Source organism: Piliocolobus tephrosceles, chromosome 16, assembly GCF_002776525.5.
Source record: "Piliocolobus tephrosceles isolate RC106 chromosome 16, ASM277652v3, whole genome shotgun sequence".
Classification (NCBI taxonomy): Eukaryota; Metazoa; Chordata; class Mammalia; order Primates; family Cercopithecidae; genus Piliocolobus; species Piliocolobus tephrosceles.
The window spans coordinates 57,604,872-57,625,273 of NC_045449.1; the positions used below are offsets into that span (position 1 = coordinate 57,604,872).

General features: G+C 43.1%; 2 protein-coding genes across 14 annotated transcripts in view; both read right to left on the minus strand.

The window, feature by feature from the left end:
- Positions 1 to 5,195, minus strand: part of STRADA (STE20 related adaptor alpha) — a 39,455-nt gene extending 34,260 nt beyond the window's left edge. For 3 of the 13 annotated variants that reach the window (XM_023193983.2, XM_023193981.2, XM_023193977.2), the window contains exon 1: positions 4,123 to 5,195. The gene's annotated coding sequence lies outside the window, so the exon portion shown is untranslated. Of the gene's footprint in view, positions 1 to 3,236; positions 3,442 to 3,834 lie in introns of those variants that run through there. The other 10 variants (XM_023193982.3, XM_023193984.3, XM_023193978.3 and 7 more) reach the window with 9 other exon arrangements.
- A 2,431-nt stretch (positions 5,196 to 7,626) lies between these two features.
- Positions 7,627 to 20,402, minus strand: part of CCDC47 (coiled-coil domain containing 47) — a 29,733-nt gene continuing 16,957 nt past the window's right edge. The window contains exons 7-13 of the mRNA XM_023193997.2: positions 19,780 to 19,881; positions 19,551 to 19,661; positions 17,406 to 17,491; positions 15,722 to 15,780; positions 15,301 to 15,410; positions 14,922 to 15,089; positions 7,627 to 9,353 (exon numbers count right to left, since the gene is read on the minus strand). Coding sequence (XP_023049765.1) covers positions 9,273 to 9,353; positions 14,922 to 15,089; positions 15,301 to 15,410; positions 15,722 to 15,780; positions 17,406 to 17,491; positions 19,551 to 19,661; positions 19,780 to 19,881 — 717 coding nt within the window. The 3' untranslated portion in view covers positions 7,627 to 9,272. The remainder of the gene's footprint in view (positions 9,354 to 14,921; positions 15,090 to 15,300; positions 15,411 to 15,721; positions 15,781 to 17,405; positions 17,492 to 19,550; positions 19,662 to 19,779; positions 19,882 to 20,402) is intronic.

A 20,402-nucleotide genomic window follows, 5' to 3' on the forward strand; every position in this document is an offset into this window, starting at 1 on the left:
CTTGAACCTGGGAGGCGGAGGTTGCCGTGAGCCGAGATTGTGCCACTGCACTCCAGCCTGGGCAACAGAGTGAGACTCTATCTCGGAAAAAAAAAAAAAAAATTTTTTTTTGAGATAGTTCAGCAAGGAATGAGAAAGAAAATCCACTTGACCTTGAATGATAAGTAAGTTAGGACAGGGGAATGCAGTGCAGAATAACACTTGGCTGTTTTGTGAATAATACTTATAAGACTATAAGTGCTCATTATCAGCTTATAAATTTTAAGTCTATAGACAAAGCATGATAAACTTAATTACAGTTGTAGAACAGAATGTAAATGCCTTCAAATTTGATCATATGAAAGTAAAGTTTCACCGGACCGAAGATGGGAAATGAACAGGGAAGAGATAGAGCAATGACTGGGGAAGTGAATATCCCTGTCTTCCCAAAAAGGTAAAGTTAATGCCGAAAGTTGATAGGATAACAAATAGAAACTTATGTACAATATTTAAGGTTACAAAGGTAACTAACAGAAGTAAAAATAGAGGGATTCAACTATCAAAAGTTGGGAGGTGCTGGCTGGGCACAGTGGCTCATGCCTATATTCCCAGCACTTTGGGAAACAGAGGTGGGTGGATCACTTGAGCCCAGGAGTTTGAAACCCCATCTCTATAAAAAATACAAAAACTGGCCAGGTGCGGTGGCATGTGCCTGTGGTCCCAGCTACTAGGGAGGCTGAGACGGGAGGATCACTTGAGCTCCAGAGGTGGAGGCTGCAGTGAGCTGAGATTGAGCCACTGCACTCCAGCTTGGGCAACACAGGGTCCCTGAAAAGAAAACGAAAAGAAACAAAAAGAAAAAAGAAAAGAAAAGGAACGAAAAGAAAAAGTTGGGAGGCAGTGAGGAGGGGGTGGTGTGAGATTCAGCATGACCTTTACTCTCTTGGAAAAATAAGGATAAGCTTCCCTAGTCATTTCTCTGTCTCTGTCAGTGGAAAGTCTAAACATGTTGTTTAAAATTACAGAAGTCTATCATTAAAGAATTAAAACAAAAAATGATTAAATAATTAATGGGAGCCGGGCCCAGTGGCTCATGCCTGTAATTCCAGCACTTTGGGAGGCCGAGGCAGGCAGATCGCCTGAGCTCCGCAGTTTGACACCGCCCCGGACAACATGGTGAAACCCCATCTCTCCTAAAACACAAAACATTAGCAGGGTGTGGTGGCATGCACCTGTAGTCCCAGCTACTCGGGAGACTGAGGCAGGAGGTTGAAGTGAGCTGTGATTGTGCCACTGCACTCCAGCTTGGGCTGCAGAGTGATACACCATCTCAAAAAAAAAAAAAAAAATGGCCGGGTGCAGTGGCTCACGCCAGTAATCCCAGCACTTTGGGAGGCCAAGGCGGGCGGATCACGAAGTCAGGAGATCAAGACCATCCTGGCTAACACGGTGAAACCCTGTCTCTACTAAAAATACAAAAAATTAGCCAGGAGTGGTGGTAGGCGCCGTGCCACTGCACTTCAGCCTGGGCGAGAGCGAGACTCTGTCTCAAAAAAAAGGGGAACAGACACATGGATGGAGAGAGAGAGAGAGAGAGACGAGAGACCAGTACTTTTCTTTATAGCCCCCTATACAATTATTTTAATAACTGCACACAGGTATTTTCTTTGATAAAATCGTGTTAATAAATTTCATCTGAGCTGGTTTAGAATAGCTCTACCTAGTGATTAAGAGTAAATGGTATACAAATTATGAAGGACTTTTCTATTTTCAGCTTGAATCATGTACAAATGAACTTGCCCAGGCTGGTCTCAAACTCCTGAACTCAAGCTATCCTCCTGCATCGGCCTCCCAAAGTGTTAGGATTACAGGCATGAGCCACCATTCCCGGTTATCTGTATGACATTAACATCATCACTATGCTCCCTTCAAACATCCTTAAAATGAAAATGTAAATTTCCTTAAAATGTAAATTCAAATGGAAGGGGAGGGCAGATGGGTATCATTCGAAAGATATAGCCACACTTATCAAGAATGAATAAATACATATGTATGTGTATATATTATGCATATATTATATATGCACATTATATATTATATAATGTATACATATATGTATACATATTAATACATTATATATTACATATGCAACATATATGTATTAATATGTATATTATGTATGTACGTATACACATATTGTATAATATATATGTACACATATATGTATGTGTGTATATATATTTTTTGCAGACAAGGTCCTGCTCTGTTGCACAGGCTGGAGTGCAGTGGTACTATCATAGTTCATTGCAGCCTTAAACTCTTGGGCTCAAGTGATCCTCCCACCTTAGCCCTCCAAGTAGCTAGGACTACAGGTATGCCCACCAAGCTCGGCTAATTTTTTTTAATTTTCAGTAGAGATGAGGCCTTGCTATGTTGCCCTGGCTGGTTTCAAACTCCGGAGCTCAAGCAATCCTATTGCCTCAGTCTCTCAAAGTGCTGGGATTACAGAGGTGGGCCACGGTACCCAGACTATCAGAAACATTTAACACTATATGTGTGTGTGTGTATATATACACACACACATAACAAAGCAATATTACTAGTGGACAGATATAGAAACAGCTTTATTGGCGGGGCGCGTGGCTCAGCCTGTAATCCCAGCACTTTGGGAGCCTGAGGCTGGTGGATCACCTGAGGTCAGGAGTTCGAGACCAGCCTGAGCAACACTATGAAACCCCATCTCTACTGAAAATACAAAAATTAACCGGGTGTGGTGAGGGGTGCCTGTAATGCCAGCTACTCGGGAGGCTGAGGCAGGAGAACTGCTTGTACCCAGGAGGCCGAGGTTGCAGTGAGCGGAGATGGAGCCATTGCATTCCAGCCTGGGCCACAAGGGCGAAACTCCATCTCAAAAAATAAAATAAAAATCTAGAGAGAAAATAATAAACCCAGCAAACATTTATGGCAAACTTTCTACGTGTCAGGCACTGTGCTAAATGCTTCATGAGCAGCTCACAAGTATTATCATCTCTGTTTTACAGATCAGGAAATTAAGGTGCAGGGAGGTTAAATGCCCAAAGTCACACAGGTAAGTGGTAGGGACTAATTAAATCTGTTCCAAAGCCTGTGTTCTAAAAACCAGAGTAAACTTCCTCCATTTCTGGGGCCACAACCATAAACACTGCATTCCAGCCAAAACATCTCTAAGAAATTTGATTAAAAAGTAGGGGACAGATTTGACCAGTTTAGCACTGTACCTAAAGGCTGAATTCACAGGCTTCTAGGCCGGTGATCAAATTTGGTTTCTTCCTTAACTCTCAGAGACAAGAAACAGTCCTGGGTGTCTTCAGAAAGGTATGAGTGTCAATGAAGAATTGTCTTAACGTCGCATATACGTATTGGAACATGCTTCTACTTGAACAGACATTACAGTAAGAAAAGGGCAGATTCCAACGGCTTTTTCTTCGAGGAAAGTCAAGTTAAAGTATGTTAGGATACAGGAGAAGGCTGGGCAGAGAGGTTAGTTCCCTATTTCCTGAGAGCTATGAACAATTTTACCTACCCAATGCCCTTCCCTCGAACTCTCTTCCTTACCCCCAACCCCCAACCCCCATCTCCGGCGCCTAAATCCCCTGCAGGCACTCAAAAAATATTTTTGGAAAACAAAAAGACAACGAGCTCTTCGTTTAGGCCGATTCTGGGAGCCATCTGTATCTTGTGTCCTTAAGAGGACTTGACCTGCTGCCTGTCAGCCCGAGGTGCGCGGCGGCTGGGGAGAGCGGGGAGTTCAGCACTAGAGTCGGCCACCATTCTGCCTGAGCAGGACAAACCGGCACCCAGCCCTAGGTTCCCCACCTGGAAGCCCTGGGGAGTGGGGAGGAAGGGGAAAGCAGGAGCTCGCCTCTCTCGCCCGGCAACTCCGCTTCAGCGTCTCCCCGCCAGGCCCAAACCTATTCTGCTCTCGGGCTGCGGCGCCTCATTGCGGGAGTCGAGGACGCAGGTTAAAAAGGGGGCCCGTGGAGGGTGAGGGTGAGCCCGGGATGGCCGCTCCGACGAAGGCCCGGGCCTGGGGAGATGGAATCGGTGGCAGAGCGAGGAGGGACTGGCCCCGACGGCTCACCAGGCACCCCGCCAGGCAGGTACCTGTTCCTGGAGTTAGCAAGTAGCCCCGACCGTCTTGGCTCCGCCTCCTCAGTTTTACTGCCGCGCCGCCGCCAGGCCGGTTGCTGGGAGGGGAGTACGCAACGTGCCATGCGCAGTCGGGCGACCGGGAGGGCGGATAGAGCGCTCCGCCCCGCCCCTCCCTGCGGGGATGCCCCGCCCTCCCGAGGGGCCCCGGGTGCGGCCGGCCCCAGCAGCTGCCGCGCTGAGAGCTATTCTCATCTCTGGTGGTCTTTCCCGCCGCGGCGCTTCCGCCTAGAGCCTCCGCCGCCGCAGCACGAGGGAGAAGCAGGTGGCTTCAACAATGAAAGACCAGAGAAAGGCAAACTTGGCTGTTCCTGAGAATTGTTTTTTTCTCATTTCATGTGGTAGGACTTCTATGGGAAAACCTGCCTCGCACTTTTCTTGGACGACATCTCAAATGCCCCTCACTTTGGCCTTTCGGGCACCAGACAACAAGCTGCAAACGGGGAAGCCCATCCGTTCTTTGCTCCCCACTATTTGTAAAACGAGGAAAATAGCTCATTAGTCAATGAAAACGATCATCTTGTCCCCTCTGTATCTTTTTTTTTTCCTCCCGGATGCTTTCCTCATCCACAGCTGAGGCCGTTTGTGGAAACCTATCAGGTTTGTCCAAACCAGGTTATGCAGAGCTTGAGAAATGAGGAAGTGATGGACTAAGCCCCACTCCTGTGAGACTAGGTTTTTCAGTGACTTACTTAACCCCGCCTGCGCAGGAGAGGGTGTCCACAACGCGGATATATAGCATCAGGTAATGAACACTCGCTCTTCACAGCTCTGAGCCTTAACACAGATTTAGACTGTCCTAGCTTCCAAGACTGGGGAAGTTTAGCTACATCCAAGTAGGGACTGATAGAAATATGCCCCTGGAAGGCCGGGCGCGGTGGCTCACGCCTGTAATCCTAGCACTTTGGGAGGCCGAGGCGGGTGGATCACGAGGTCAGGAGATCGTAGACCATCCTGGCTAACACGTGAAATCCCGTCTCTACAAAAAATACAAAAAAATTAGCCGGGCGTGGTGGCGGTTGCCTGTAGTTCCAGCTATTCAGGAGGCTGAGGCAGGAGAATGGCCTGAACCCGGGAGGCGGAGCTTGCAGTGAGCAGAGATGGCGCCACTGCACTCCAGCCTGGGCGACAGCGAGACTCCGCCTCAAAAAAAAAAAAAAAAAAGAAAAGAAAAGAAAAAGAAATATGCCCCTGGAATTGTGGGACTTGTATGCATATGAGGTCTCATTTGATCTTACAAACATCACTTTTTTTTTTTTTGGTGGGAGGCGGGGGAATGGAGTATCGCTCTGTCGCCCAGACTGGAATGCAGTGACGTGATCTGGGCTCACTGCAACCTTTGCCTCCTGGGCTAAAGCAATTCTCCTGTCTCAGCCTCCAAAGTCGCTGGGACTACAGGCGCACGCCACCATGCCCGGCTGATATTTGTATTTTTGGTAGAGATGAGGTTTCACCATATTGGTCAGGCTGGTCTTGAAATCCTGACCTCAGGTGATCCGCCAGCCTTGGCCTCCCAAAGTGCTGGGATTACAGGCCTGAGCCACCTGCGCCGGGCCACATCACTTTGATTTTATCGAGTGCTTTGACATTGCTAAGGGCTACCCTCACATGCTCTCATTCTCAAAATAATATGCCACTCTCAGGAGCAAACTTGGTAAACTCACAAAGCAACGCAGTATAAACAGAGAAGTAAAATTTCTAGCAGTGTTCTACTGAAGGGTCTTTCACATGTGGTCTTTTGGAGCAGAGTATTAGAGAAGACTGCCTGAAAAGATGCTAAACTTCTTGTCATTACAAATGGGTAGAGAAAACATTGTTATTTTCTCCTATTCTGTTTTAGCAGTCTGTAACAGAGGACACTCCTATGGGTATAACTCTTTTTTTTTGAGACGGAGTCTCAGTGTATCGCCCAGGCTGGAGTGCAGTGGTGCAATCTTGGTTCACTGCAACCTCTGCCTCCTGGGTTCAAGCGATTCTCCTGCCTCAGCCTCCTGAGTAGCTGGGATTACAGGTTTGTGCCACCGCACCCGGTTAATTTTTTTATTTTTAGTAGCGATGGGGATTTGCCATATCGGCCAGGCTGGTCTTGAACTCCTGACCTCATGTGATCTGCCTGCCTCGACGTCCCAAAGTGTGGGGATTATAGGCGTGAGCTACGGCACCTGGCCTTGTCTCTCTTATATCCTTTCACATCATTCAAAACGAGAGGAGGCAGGAATGGTAAGGAATGAGAGCCTGGGAGGATAAAGTACGCTGTTTCACCTCTTCCTGCCAAATCCACTGGATTCTTGTACAACACAATTCTAAACAATCTTCACATTGCCAATTCCTATTGAATGGGTAGAATAAGAAATCAATGTTTTACTTTGGTCTAAATTCCATCTAAAGAAAGTTGTTAGGGCTGGGTGCGGTGGCTCACGCCAGTAATCCCAGCACTTTGGGAGGCCAAGGTGGATGGATCATGAGGTCAGGAGATCAGGACCATCCTGGCTAACATGGTGAAATCCAGTCTCTACTAAAAATACAAAAAATTAGCAGGGCATGGTGGCACACGCCTGTAGTCCCAGCTACTCGGAAGGCTGAGGTAGGAGAATCGCTTGAACTTGGAGACGGAAGTTGCAGTGAGCCAAAATTGCGCCACTGCGCTCCAGCCTGGGCGACACAGTGAGACTCTGACTCAAAAAAAAAAAAGGAGTTTCACATCTGGTCTTTACAGGGAAAGGTTTCCTATTACTAAGGAAACAATCATAAGCTACTCCCCTCTTCCTCAAAAAATACCCTATCAATTTTTGCAGATAAAGAACTCTGAAAGGATCTGCTTGGTTTCCATTGGGAGGAAGAAAAGCAAAAGAGGGTAAAGGAATAATGCATCACTCGGAGACCAGTCCTAGATGATGCCTTATACTTGCAAAGTGCTTAAACAGTTTACAAAACAATCTTACATATACAGTATTATCTCTTAGTGTTCAACTACCTGTGAAGTAGGCAGAGCATATAATTAGTATCCTCACTCACTTCACATTAGGTTAATAACTTGCCCAAAGTCAAAGGATTAGTAATTAGTTCTGCTGGCACTAAAAGCCAGATCTTTGTCTTACAGTCCAGTGCTTATTTCGGCATTGCTAAACATCCAGGCAATGCAAACGAGATTGGAGACTTAGTGGTTTTCCAGTGTGTGACACTAAACAACATCCTCCTCTCTTTGTCCTCGCATTCACAGGAGAGCTAATAGAGTCTTAACTCAAGAGGTGGACTGCAGGGAGGAGCCCATAAATAACATATGGGGCTCTAAAAATATAAAATGTTTTAAAAACGATTGGTAACAACAAAAGGAATATTCAGATTAACTCTTTTGAAAGAAAAGCACTTCAGTGCTGACTTTTATTGAACAGAAAGAACTTTCCTCTGAGCTTATACTCTTGTAGGATAACTCCAGAAAGTCAAGGCGGCACGCTGAGATTTTGTCAATCACTTTAATATATGTCCATAGGTAGTTCATATGAATGCTTAAATTACAAAATTAGCTGCCATGGTCCAAACATATGGGACTTTAGGAAAGCTTTTCTTACTCAAAAGATAACTAAGACTATCAACTTTGATTTCTAAAATGTATTTTAAAGGTTTGTAAAACAAGGCTAATACTACAATTATATAATATTAAAGTAATTAAGTTTTATGTTACTTTTGTTATTTTAATAACTTAACTTCATGAACTGTTAAAAATATTATATTTGCATCTCTCAGTTTACATATTTCTGTATTAACCCGGAGAAAAACCCATGTGAAAAGTTTCCATGCAGTTACAAATGCAGCAGCACATGCTGTTTTCACAGCAACTTGTTGTTATTGCCTCAGAACAGGCCTGCACTAAAGCATGAACAAAAAATACCCACCACCCCACTCCCACCAGAAAACCCAACCCTTACCCATCCCCGGCAAAAATTACCTGGTACAAGCAATGACCTAAAAAATGCTTTCTTAGTAAGAAGCATTTATAAAATGCAGACATCTGAACAAGCGAAGTGCTCGTGCAGATACATGGGCCTCTCCTCCAAGAGTTGCTTCGGCAAGAGGCAGAAAGAACTCTCAATAGTTTAGGAAAGCTCATTTTCAAAAGTATACTTATACATATTCATGGCCATTTCTTTGAAAGAACATACCCAGCCTCAACTATGGAAAAAATAAAAGCAGAGGGAGAAGCAAAGGCACACAGCCATAATACAGAGAACAGAGCTTCTCCATGAACATCTACCAGGCTGCAGCTACCAAGAAGGAAAAAACATTTGTGACTTCACATAGACCAATGATCTTACCTAGGTGAAGCATTAATTTTTCATGCATTTGTTACTCAAAAAAATAAACATACAACCACTTAAAATACAGCATTCACGTTGTCACTGGTTTGTGGTATCAGGTAAGGAAAAAACGATGCTCCTGTCCCTAGAAATTCCTGTCCCTGGAATTTTCCATGTACATGTCAGTATCCTACTGCCTACGGACTTCCTATTAATTCTGTTATCAGTATCTCCTACCTAAAAACATACACTACATTATGTTCTGGGTCCCTGAAATTTCATTACCACATACAGTGTTCTAATTTTTACTTTTTCTCAAGTTTAATGTAGACATACAAGAAAACATCAAGCAATGTTTATTGTGCAATTCCAATCATTATTTGCAGAATCTTGTTTTAGAGTCAGTCTTTATAGCCATTTCAACTGCTTGGTTTAAACAAAAAGCAACAATCTGGTTATCTACCTATAAATTTCATGGTATTTCTTCAAACGCTGAAGTACTAAAAGCACTGATGATTCGTATTATAATTTTTAAAATATTTAAAAACACAGATTTCATAGATCATTCCTTTTATAAAATAATCAAAATAATTTGATTATCTGGAAAACAAATTCTTGAAACAGAGCCCTTTCAAGGTTATCTACAACCTCTGTAAAACTCCAAACCCCAGAGTAGATGATGAAATAAGGATTTCTCAGTTGCCCAAGACTGTCTGAAATTTAAGGTTGAGAAATGGACTGGCATTTTTCATGTTTCCTGTGAATTCAGAGCTTACAGGTGGCATCAAAACTCAAACCTCTGGGATGGCTTTACATGGCTTTCACTTTGATTTGTTTCATTTTCATTTGCTTCTTTTCCAACTTCTTTTGCTCACGCCTCAATGCAGCTTCCTAGAGAAAGGCGGCGTAACAAATAGAAAGAGAAGGGAGCGGGGACGAGAGAATTCAAATTAAGCTCGAAACATATGTTAAAAAAAAACCAAATCAGAATACTGCCTATAGTATTATTCAAAAACTTAAGCTTGCACCATAAATAATATTCTAAAAGATAGTTATAAAAATAATTGCCAGTATCTACATTAGTGAATGAAAATTAAATAAACAAATGAAGCAAAGGTAAACTAAAATCTCAGTTTAGAAACTACTACAATTGGCCGGATGCGGTGGCTCACACCTGTAATCCCAGCACTTTGGGAGGCCGAGGCAGGTGGATCACCTGAGGTCAGAAGTTCAAGACCATCCTAACCAATATGGTGAAACCCTGTCTCTACTAAAAATACAAAAAAATTAGCCGGGCGTGGTGGCGGGCGCCTGCAGTCCCAGCTACCCGGGAGGCTGAGGCAGGAGAATGGTGTGAACCCGGGAGGTGGAGCTTGCAGTGAGCTGAGATTGTGCCACTGCACTCCAGCCTGGGCGACAGAGCGAGACTCCGTCTCAAAAAAAAAGAAACTACTACAATTAACCAGGCTTTGTTATTCTGGTTTTTTTCTGTACCCAGGAAACACTTAGCCTGATGTTCACCATACCATTCATGATGGGATTATATCATAAATGTATAACTGCCAAAAGATACATTCTACTTCAGCTCAATTAATTTTAAGAATCTTGTTCCATCAGGTTATTCATTGCAAATTTCTTATTAGCACAGACAGCATATCTGCATACAATACTTAAATTCATAATGCTCTATTTGGGACATTATCATATTTTTATCATATTTATCAAATATGATAAAAATCATCAAATTTATCATATTTTTATTTAGGAATTAAGAAGTTATATAGAAAAGGAAGAAAGTTCAGGTTATTACTATGTGGACTGAGAGAAGCCTCAGAGGTCAAGTCAAAGTATGACTTCACTGTTGGCCACTAGCGGTCACACCTGATTAAAGTTTATTTCAGCTACACTCTCAAACTTCGTATTTTTAGGGTACTGGGGTAAAAATGTACTCAGAAATATACTCCTCAACTGGTACAGGATGGAGAAAATAGGGAAGAAGAAAAGAAGAAGTGCAAAGCATATATAGTTCTTCATAGTGCAACAAATTAGGTTTCAAAGGGTGATTTGTAAATTCCTGGTTTGGGAACTATTGACTGTCTTAGGTTTTTTCTTTATTTTTTTGAGATAGGGTCTTGTTCTGTCACCCTGGCTGGAGTGCAGTGGCATAATCTCGGGTCATGGCAGCCTCCGCCTTCTGGGTTCAAGCCATTCTTCTGCATTAGCCTCCCAAGTAGCTGGGATTACAGGCACGTGCCACCACACCCAACTATTTTTGTATTTTTAGCAGAGATGGGGTTTCACCATGTTGGCCAGGCTGGTCTCAAACTCCTGACCTCAGGCAATTCACCCACTATGGCCTCCCAAAGTGCTGGGATTACGGATGTGAGCCAAAGTGCCCGGCCAGGTTTTTTTTTTCTTTTAGACACAGTCTTGCTCTGTTGCCCAGGATGACTCTCCTGCCTCAGCCTCCCAAGTAGGTGGGATTACAGGTGTGTGCCACCACACCTGGCTGATTTTTATATTCTTAGTAGAGATGGGGTTTCACCATATTGGCCAGGCTGGTCTTGAACTCCTGACCTCAAGTGATCCACCTGCCTCAGCCTCCCAAAATGTTAGGATTTATAGGCATGAGCCACTGTGCACAGCCTGTCTTAGGTTTCTTTTCTATTTTTTTTTTTTTTTTTTTTTTTTGAGGCAGAGTCTCACTCTGTCGACCGGGATGGAGTACTGTGGCCGGATCTCAGCTCACTGCAAGCTCCGCCTCCCGGGTTCACGCCATTCTCCTGCCTCAGCCTCCCCGAGTAGCTGGGACTACAGGCGCCCGCCACCTCGCCCGGCTAGTTTTTGTATTTTTTAGTAGAGACGGGGTTTCACCGTGTTAGCCAGGATGGTCTCGATCTCCTGACCTCGTGATCCGCCCGTCTCCGCCTCCCAAAGTGCTGGGATTACAGGCTTGAGCCACCGCGCCCGGCCTATTTTTTTTTTTGAGTTGGATTTTCGCTGTTGTTCCCCAGGCTGGAGTGCAATGGCACAATTCCAACTCACTGCAACCTCCACCTCCCAGGTTCAATCCCAATGTCCTCTTCCCATTGTCCCAACCCCTACCTTCACCAACATTCATTCTTTTCCCAGCACTACCCATCCCTATCTCTCATATTACATATTACACACACGTGTAAAACCAATGATACACAGAACACAGTATCATGTAAGAAATATTGGCCGGGCGCAGTGGCTGAAGCTGGTGGGCCACTTGAGAGATCAGGAGTTCGAGACCAGCCTGGCCAATGTGGTGAAACCTCGCCTACGCTTTGGGAGGCTGAGGTGGGTGGATTACTTGAGAGATCAGGAGTTCGAGATCAGCCTAGCCAATGTGGTGAAACCTCGTCTCTACTAAAAATACAAAAATTAGCCGGGTGTGGTGGTGGGCACCTGTAATACCAGCTACTTGGGAGGCTGAGGCACGAGAATCACTTGAACCTGGGAGGCGGAGGTTGCACACTGCACTCCAGCCTGGGCGATAGAGTGAGTTTGTCACAAAAAAAAAAAAAAAGATAAATATATTTATGCTAGCACATTTGAGAGATATTTAAGTCAATACATGTGAAAAATGTTCAACTTCAATAATAATTCAAAAAATAGCTGGGCACAGTGGCTCACGCCTGTAATCCCAGCATTTTGGGAGGCCGAGGCAGGTGGATCACCTAAGGTCAGGAGTTTGAGACCAGCCTGACCAACATGGTGAAACCCCATCTCTACTAAAATAATACAAAAATTAGCCAGGCATAGTGGCAGGTGCCTGTATTCCCAGCTGAGATAAGAGAATCGCTTGAACCTGGGAGGCAGAGGTTGCAGTGAGCTGAGATCACGCCACTGCACTCCACCTGGGCAACACAGCAAGAGTATGTCTCAAAAAAAAAAAAAAAAAAAAATTCAAAAAATACAAAACAAGGGGGATTCCATTTCACCACCACCAGAATCAGGAAAAAAAAAAAAAAAAAGGGCCTGGCATGGTGGCTCACGCCTGTAATCCCAGCACTTTGGGAGGCTGAGGTAGGCGGATCACGAAGTCAAGAGATCAAAACCATCCTGACCAACATGGTGAAACCCCATCTCTACTAAAAATACAAAAATTAGCTGGGCGTGCTGGCAGGCGCCTGTAGTCCCAGCTACTAGGGAAGCTGAGGCAGGAGAATCGCTTGACCCTGGAAGGCGGAGGCTGCAGTGAGCTGAGATGGCGCTACCGCACTCCAGCCCGGTGAAAGAGCAAGACTCTGTCTCAAAAAAAAAAAAAAGTAATAACTAGTTTTTGAAAAGATGTGAGTAAAAAGGAGCTCTCTGGCTGGGTACAGTGGTTCACACCTGTATTCCCAGCATACTGGGAGGCTGAGATGGGAGGATAGCTGGAGCCCAGGAGTTTGAAGCTGCAGTGAGCTACGATTGTGCCACTGTACTCCAGCCTGGGCAACAGAGCAAGACCCTGTCTCAAAAATAAAAATAAAAATAAATTAAAAGAAAAAAAGGAGCTTTCATACCATACACTGGTAGAAGGGGTTGGGTGGGTTGTTCTATTGATCTCCAGATCTTTTTACAAGGTACCCAGACCAAATACTACAAAGTAAGTGGTAGTTCAAAAAAATTAAATGATTTACATCTATAAGAAGTTTACAATCTGACTCAAGTTAAGTTTCAGGCCCCCTCTTCCTTTAACTCATTATAGTTTCAAACCTTAGAAAGAAATGTAGAACTTCCTTTTTTATAGAAAAATGAAAGGCATTACCTATTAATGATTCCTTTGTAGATTCTTCACATGTACACATTAAAAAGCCGTATTTATTTATAAAGAAGACTGCATAAACACAGAGCTACATTTTTTGGGGAAAAATATCTATCACTAAACCAAGCCAAATAAAACAAAAACATGATTAAAGGGGTAAGATGATGATGACAGGCCTGCAGTATCCTGGGCATTTCACTCAACAACATTAATGACACTGCTGTCAAATGCAGGCCCGCATAGCAGCTCACATTTTCTTGGACACATGACCCCTTTGCTCCTAAGAATATTCTTCAATTATCTCAAGATTATTCTCATTAAAATTCACATCTTCCAGAACTTTGTCCTCTCCCTCTTTTTTCTTTTTGAGACAGGGTCTCCCTCTGTCACCTAGCCTGGAGTGCAGTGGCTCGATACCTGCTCACTGCAACCTCTGCCTCTCGGGTTCAAGTAATTCTCCTGTCTCAGCCTCCTGAGTAGGTGGGATTACAGGAGCACACCACCATGCCAGGCTAATTTTTTTTGTTTTTAGTAGAGACAGGGTTTCAGCATGTTGGTCAGGCTGGTCTCAAACTCCTGACCTCATGATCTGCCTGCCTCGGCCTCCCAAAGTGCTGGAATTACAGGCGTGAGCCACCACGCCCGGCCTGTCCTCTCCCTCTTGTTTTTTTGGCTGCCCAGGCTAGAGTGCAGTGGTATGATCATAGCTCACTGCAGCCTCAATCTCCCAGGTTCAAGTAATCCTTTCACCTCAGTCTCCTAAGTAGTTGGGACTACAGGTGTGCACCACTATGCACAGCTAATTTTTTTTTTTTTACTAGTAGAGACAAGGTCTCATGATGTTGCCCAGGCTTGTTTTGAACTCCAGGGCTCAAGCAATCTGCTTGCCTTAGCCTTCCAAAGTGCTGGGATTACAAGTGTGAGCCACTGCACCTGGCCTTTGTTCTCTTTTTTGACCACCATTTACAAGGTCTAAAATTTTAGAGCTGAGTGGCGCACACCTGTAGTCCCAGCTACTTGGGAGGCTGAGGCAGGAGAATGGCTTGAACCCGGGAGGTGGAGATTGCAGTGAGCCAATATTGCACCATTGCACTCCAGCCTGGGTGACAGAGCGAGACTCCATCTCAAAAAAAAAAAAAAAAATTTAGAGCTGAACTACGGCATCTTATTTCAGAAACACATCAGATCATACTGAGCTTTCAAATATAACACACTATACCCAAAAAGCTTTTGAGTTTGAGATTCTAGTTAGGTAAAAAACAGAAAACAAAAATACAAACAAAAATATTGGAAATCTCTAATTCTATAATCAGATTTTAAATTTTACATAACAAGTTTATTTAGATAATAGGGCACATGTGCTGCCTTCTATTAAAATTTCTAATTTTTTTCACCAAAGTGTTTGGCTTGAAAACTGATAATGGAATCTTCAAAATGAAACTGTGCTGGAGGAACAGGATAATGCTGGTAATTTTTCACGTTCACAGACTCAGTGTGGCACGGCTTGAACAGGAAGGATTATTTATTCTTCTTGATAGTGTTATCAATTGACATAATGTCCCAAATGTTTAGAAAATGCTAAACTTTTAGCCTACAAAGATTACCTTAACAACCAATAGAACACAAGCAGGCATCCTTACAAATCGTAGTTTTACACCAGTGATAAGACAAGTTTGTCTAACCTCCAGCCTGCGCTGTTTCTCAGGATCTTCCTCATTCATGATTCGCTCCTTCTCTGCTCTTTTTTTCTCCTCCCGCCGAGACTGTGCTGCTTCCTGTCTTTGCACATGTGTCAGTTTCAAGAAGTTCTCTTCTACTCGAGCACGGTTCTTATCTGCTTTTTGTTTGCCCTTCCCCAAGAAACAAAGTGTTTCATAAGAAATCCACTTCTAGTCAATAGCAGCAAAATCCCGTTTAGCATTCTTTCATAAAATTACTCCCATTTGGCACTTCTAAATCAACCAGCAAAGATTCAGTCACTGAAATCACTGATAGCTGCCCTCCCCTTGAGAAGAAACAAAAAAAGGTGCCAATTTATATAATATAGGTATTGGGTCTTACTTCTCTGTTGAGTCGGAACTTTTTGGCTTTATCAATAGAATAAATCACCATGTTCATCAGGGGTAGCAGTGCCTCCATATCCTTTGGGTAAGTGTTACCTGAGCCAGGCACTGGAAAACAAAGCCATTTTTCCTACTGAGTTAATGGTAGCATTAATATTTCCAGGTCACCCAACTCTTTTGTTTTTTTAATCTTAACAGACTCATTTCTCTAAGTTTCTTAGGCAGTTAAAATGCAGCAGAAAATATAAATTAAAATATATAAAAGGTAATTTCTTCTTGAAGAAATCTGGAAATTAGTAAGCAAGCATAGGGTTATAGTTTTGATGTAGTTTTAAAGTTATCATTTAGGAGGAAACAATACTCTCCTTAAGGTCATCTCAGAGAAGACTAAGAACCCAGAAAGGACCCAGAATACTTACCATTAAATGTAAACAATAGTGTCCTCTTAGTGTCAGGTAGCTTTAAAGGCTGACCTTCCCTGTCACAAAAGAAAAGGCAATTAAGAAGGACTACAAGAAAGATATTTTCCATGTACACAAGTCACCCAATACACTTAGATGAACAGATACCTGCACATAATCAGCACAGTATTTGGTTTAGCATCCCCAAGTCAAATATAATCTCAGAGCCCGAAGGAGCTTTACAGGTCATCTGGTCCACTCGTCTATCTGATGGATGCATTCGCAAGTGATCTTTATCCTACACTTGAACACCTCCAGTGATGTTCCCTCCTGGCAAGGGTATATTCCATCTCACCTGGGGAGCCAGAAATGAGCCTATTTTTAAGTATGAGGCCCATATTTTAGATAACATTTTTGCTTATTTTGATGGATTTTTATGTTTTATTTCCAACTCCTATCTTCCTATAGCAAGACATCTTATTATCTTACTTTTGAGTTAGGCTCAGAATAAATTTAGGGATAATCTACTATAGCATATATAATTTCGTTCTGTCATTGAAGATTCCTTTGTAATCTCTGCCTATATCAATCCTTTGACTATCAATTGCCCTCCATCCCATATTTAAAAGGCAGGATGAATGCTACAATGTGAAACATTGTCCTCAGTGCCATTGAGTTGAGCAAGACAAGGATGATGCAGCACTATCTAGAGGCATAAGGACCTGAGTAATCTTAGTACACAACTAAAATCTAGATTAGCTTGAATTGTGCTCAACTCCACAGCCTATCAGAGGGTAGTCTTTAACTAAAAATTTAGTCAGAACCAGTTTCAAACCAAGGATAAAGGTAAATAAATAAGCTCTCCTGAGACAGGCTGTGAATTCAAAGAACAAATCCAAGTCCTGAATATGTACTCCTGAACGGTATTACTATAAAGCTAGAAATCTTATGGGTGTTGTGGGCATCTATGCTAGGAAAAGGAAACAATCACCTAACTATTCAAAGAGGGAAGCCAGAAAAGGCCATAAATTACAAAACACACAGATTTGCAATCAGACGTAAGTCAAACATCACACACAAATTATCATCACAAAAAAAAGAACCTATGGTCTGGGGCATGGTGGCTCACGTTTATAATTCCATCACTATGGGAGGCCACGGCAGGTGGATCACAAGGTCAGGAGTTCAAGACCAGCCTGACCAACATAGTGAAACTCTGTCTCCACTAAAAATACAAAAATTAGTCGAGCGTGGTGGTGCGTGCCTGTAATCCCAGCTACTCAGGGGGCTGAGGCAGGAGAATCGCTTGAACCCGGGAGATGGAGGGTGCAGTAAATCAAGATTGCACCACTGCACTCCAGCCTAGGCGACAGAGTGAGACAGCGTCTCAAAAAAACAAAAACAAAAACCCACTGCATTTTATTAGTCCCAGCCATTCTGTAAGATTCCCAACCACCTCACTGAGTTAGTGGTGCAAACATGCAGGGACACATACAAACTGGGATGGGGAGGCTCATTTCTCTCCCATGGGTTTACAATGACCTCTCATGATGCATGCAGTCAAAGCAAAGGAAAACATGGAGGCCTGTCATCAACTTCCTTCACACATTTGGTAAGGGATATTGCAGAAGCACCTTACAGGTGTTTCAACACAGAAAGCTAGTGAGGAAAATTAATTTCAACAATTTTATCTTATACGTACTCTTGCATAATTTTTGGACCAGAAAACTGGTCTGAAAAATGAACGGATTCAATCTTGTCAGCATAGTGTGTAAGAAAGTGAACCATCTGAAAAACAGAAAATAATTTTTAAAAGCAGGGTTTAATGCATTTCCCTTTTTTCATAAAGAAATTCACTCTTTGAGACTGGGTACAGTGGCTCACGCCAGTAATCCCCACACTTTGGGAGGCAGGTGGATCACCTGAGGCAAGGAGTTTGAGAATTTGAGATCAGCCTGGCCAACATAGTGAAACCTCATCTCCACTAAAAATACAAAAAAATTAGCCGGGCATGGTGGCATGTGCCTGTAACCCCAGTTATCCAAGAGGCTGAAGCACGAGAAGCGTCTGAATCCGGGAGGTGGAGGTTGCCGTGAGCAGACACCACGCCACTGTACTCCAGTCTGGGAGACAGAGCAAGACTGTCTCAAAAACAAAAACAAAAACAAAACAAAAAAAAAGAAATTCACCCTTCAATCCTTACTTTCGTACAATGTCATTCATTAAGACCAAAGCATGTTAATTGTTTTTTATTTATTTATTTTTTGAGACAGGGTCTTGTTCTCTTGCCCAGGCTGGAGTGCAGTGGCACAATCATAGCTTACCATAGCCTTAATCTCCCGGGCTCAAGTGATCTTCCTGCCTCAATTTCCTGAGTAGCTGGGACTAAAGGAACACACCACCACACCTGGCTAATTTTTTTATTGTGGAGACAGGGTCTCACTATGTTGTCCAGGCTAGTCCTGAATCCCTGGACTCAAGTGATCCTCCTGCCTCCACCATCCAAAGTACTGAGATTACAAGTGTGAACCACAGCATGCAGACAAGACTAATGCTTTTTAAAAATGAAATTTCAAGGCCGGGTGCAGTGGCTCAAGCCTGTAATCCCAGCACTTTGGGAGGCCGAGACGGGTGGATCACGAGGTCAGGAGATCGAGACCATCCTGGCTAACCTGGTGAAACCCCGTCTCTACTAAAAAAATACAAAAAACTAGCCGGGCGAAGTGGCGGGCACCTGTAGTCCCAGCTACTCGGGAGGCTGAGGCAGGAGAATGGCGTAAACCCGGGAGGCGGAGCTTGCAGTGAGCTGAGATCTGGCCACTGCACTCCAGCCTGGGTGACAGAGCGAGACTCCGTCTCAAAAAAAAAAAAAAAAAAAAAAAAAAAAATTAAATTTCAATAAGATAGGAAATCTCTTTAGAATTAAAGTAGTACTCCAGGATGGGCGCAGTGGCTCATGCCTGTAATCCAAGCACTTTGGGAGGCCAAGGTGGGTGGATCACTTGAGGCCAGGAATTCCAGACCAGCCTGGCCAACATGGCGAAACCCCATCTCTACTAAGAAAAAGGAAAAAAAAAAAAAAAAAGTAGTACTCCTTTTTAGTCATACCAATGATTAAGATTCTTATCGAGCAACTAAAACTATTTCTCAAAATAACGTTCGAAACAAGAATGAAGGCATAAAGATAAATAATTTCAGGGGATCTAAAATAATTTCAGGGGATCCTTTATAAACATGTCACCTTGAACTTACATTTATAACCATCTCTGAATTATCCTGTATTCTTATGATACTAAGATCTGTTAACCATTACACAACCAATAGAAAGAAATGGCTCTCTCAGCCAGGCACAATGGTGGGCTCTTGCTGAGGCAGGAGGAACACTTGAGCCCAGAAGTTTGATGCTGCAGTAAGTTCTGATCACACACATGAATAGCCACTGCACTCCAGCCTAGGCAACATCTCAAGACCCCATCTTTTTAAAAACAAAGGAGGAGGAATCTCTACACATCCCTCTTCTCCTACACAAACTGGAGCTCAAAAAAAAAAAAAAAAAAGACCATATGATGAAAAAATCAGAAGTTATAGTCCTTTTTCAAAAAAACCTGAAAGTCATTAGCAATCCCAGGAACAATTTGCTCTTGATTTAGAGAACTTCTTGACTAATCAATTTGTCCTTTTGACAAGCCAATTTATTGCTTAAAGAAGGTATTTTAATATTTGTATGAGAAAGGAATGTAAAACTAGTACACTGACATAAAATGATGAACTTGTACAATGAGACTTTTAGGGAGAGTGTCCTGTAAATGCCAAGGCCTGGCAAATGTATGTCTTCTGTTGCATTTACCTTTGTATCCATCATTCCGTCTGTGACTTCTCCCATCTCTGACAGGATGGCCAAAGAGTCTGGCAGTCCATACTTTGCTCCAGACTTAGGTTTATCACTACAAAACTCACTCTAGAGGAAGAAGTAATTGAAAGTAAGACATGACCTTTTATTATGCAATGAAGCTGTATATGTGTGTGCTAAAGAGACACAGTTCTACATATATTTGAGTTGGAGCAACCTAACATACCAAATCCTGCATCTCTTTCTGTAGTCGCACCAAGGCTTTCCGTGTGCCAACAGCAAATACATAGGTATCCATGTCTTCGTCATTCATGGTTACTTTTATTTGCTTTTAAAAAAATGTAAACAACAAAATTCACCTGTTAGGTTCTGTGATAGGCAGATTTCTAAATGACCCTTAAGATTCCCTCCCCGATGATGCATATACTCTCCCTTTAAGTGATTGGGATTTGCAGATATGATGGAATATTACCCCATAATCAGACTGTTTTATGGCAGAAGGCCCCTAATCAGCTGACTGTGAATTAACCAAAAGGGACATTATCTTGGGTGTACCCAACCTAATCAAGCAAGTCCTTAAAAGGAACTACAGCCCTACCTGAAGAAGAAAGTCAAAATGTGAAAGGGCTTATGGGAAAGTTGGGGGTGGGGGACATATGCTAAGGACCGAAGGGTGGCCTTTAGGAACTTGACAGTGGTTCCCAGTTCCCCTTATAATAAACCAGTAAATATAAGTGTCTTTTCAAGTTCTATGAGTCATTTAACAAATTATTGGTTGGGAGGGGAGGTCACAGGAACCCCTGATTAATAGTTAGTTGGTCAGAAGTCCAGATGGCAGTATGGGTAACC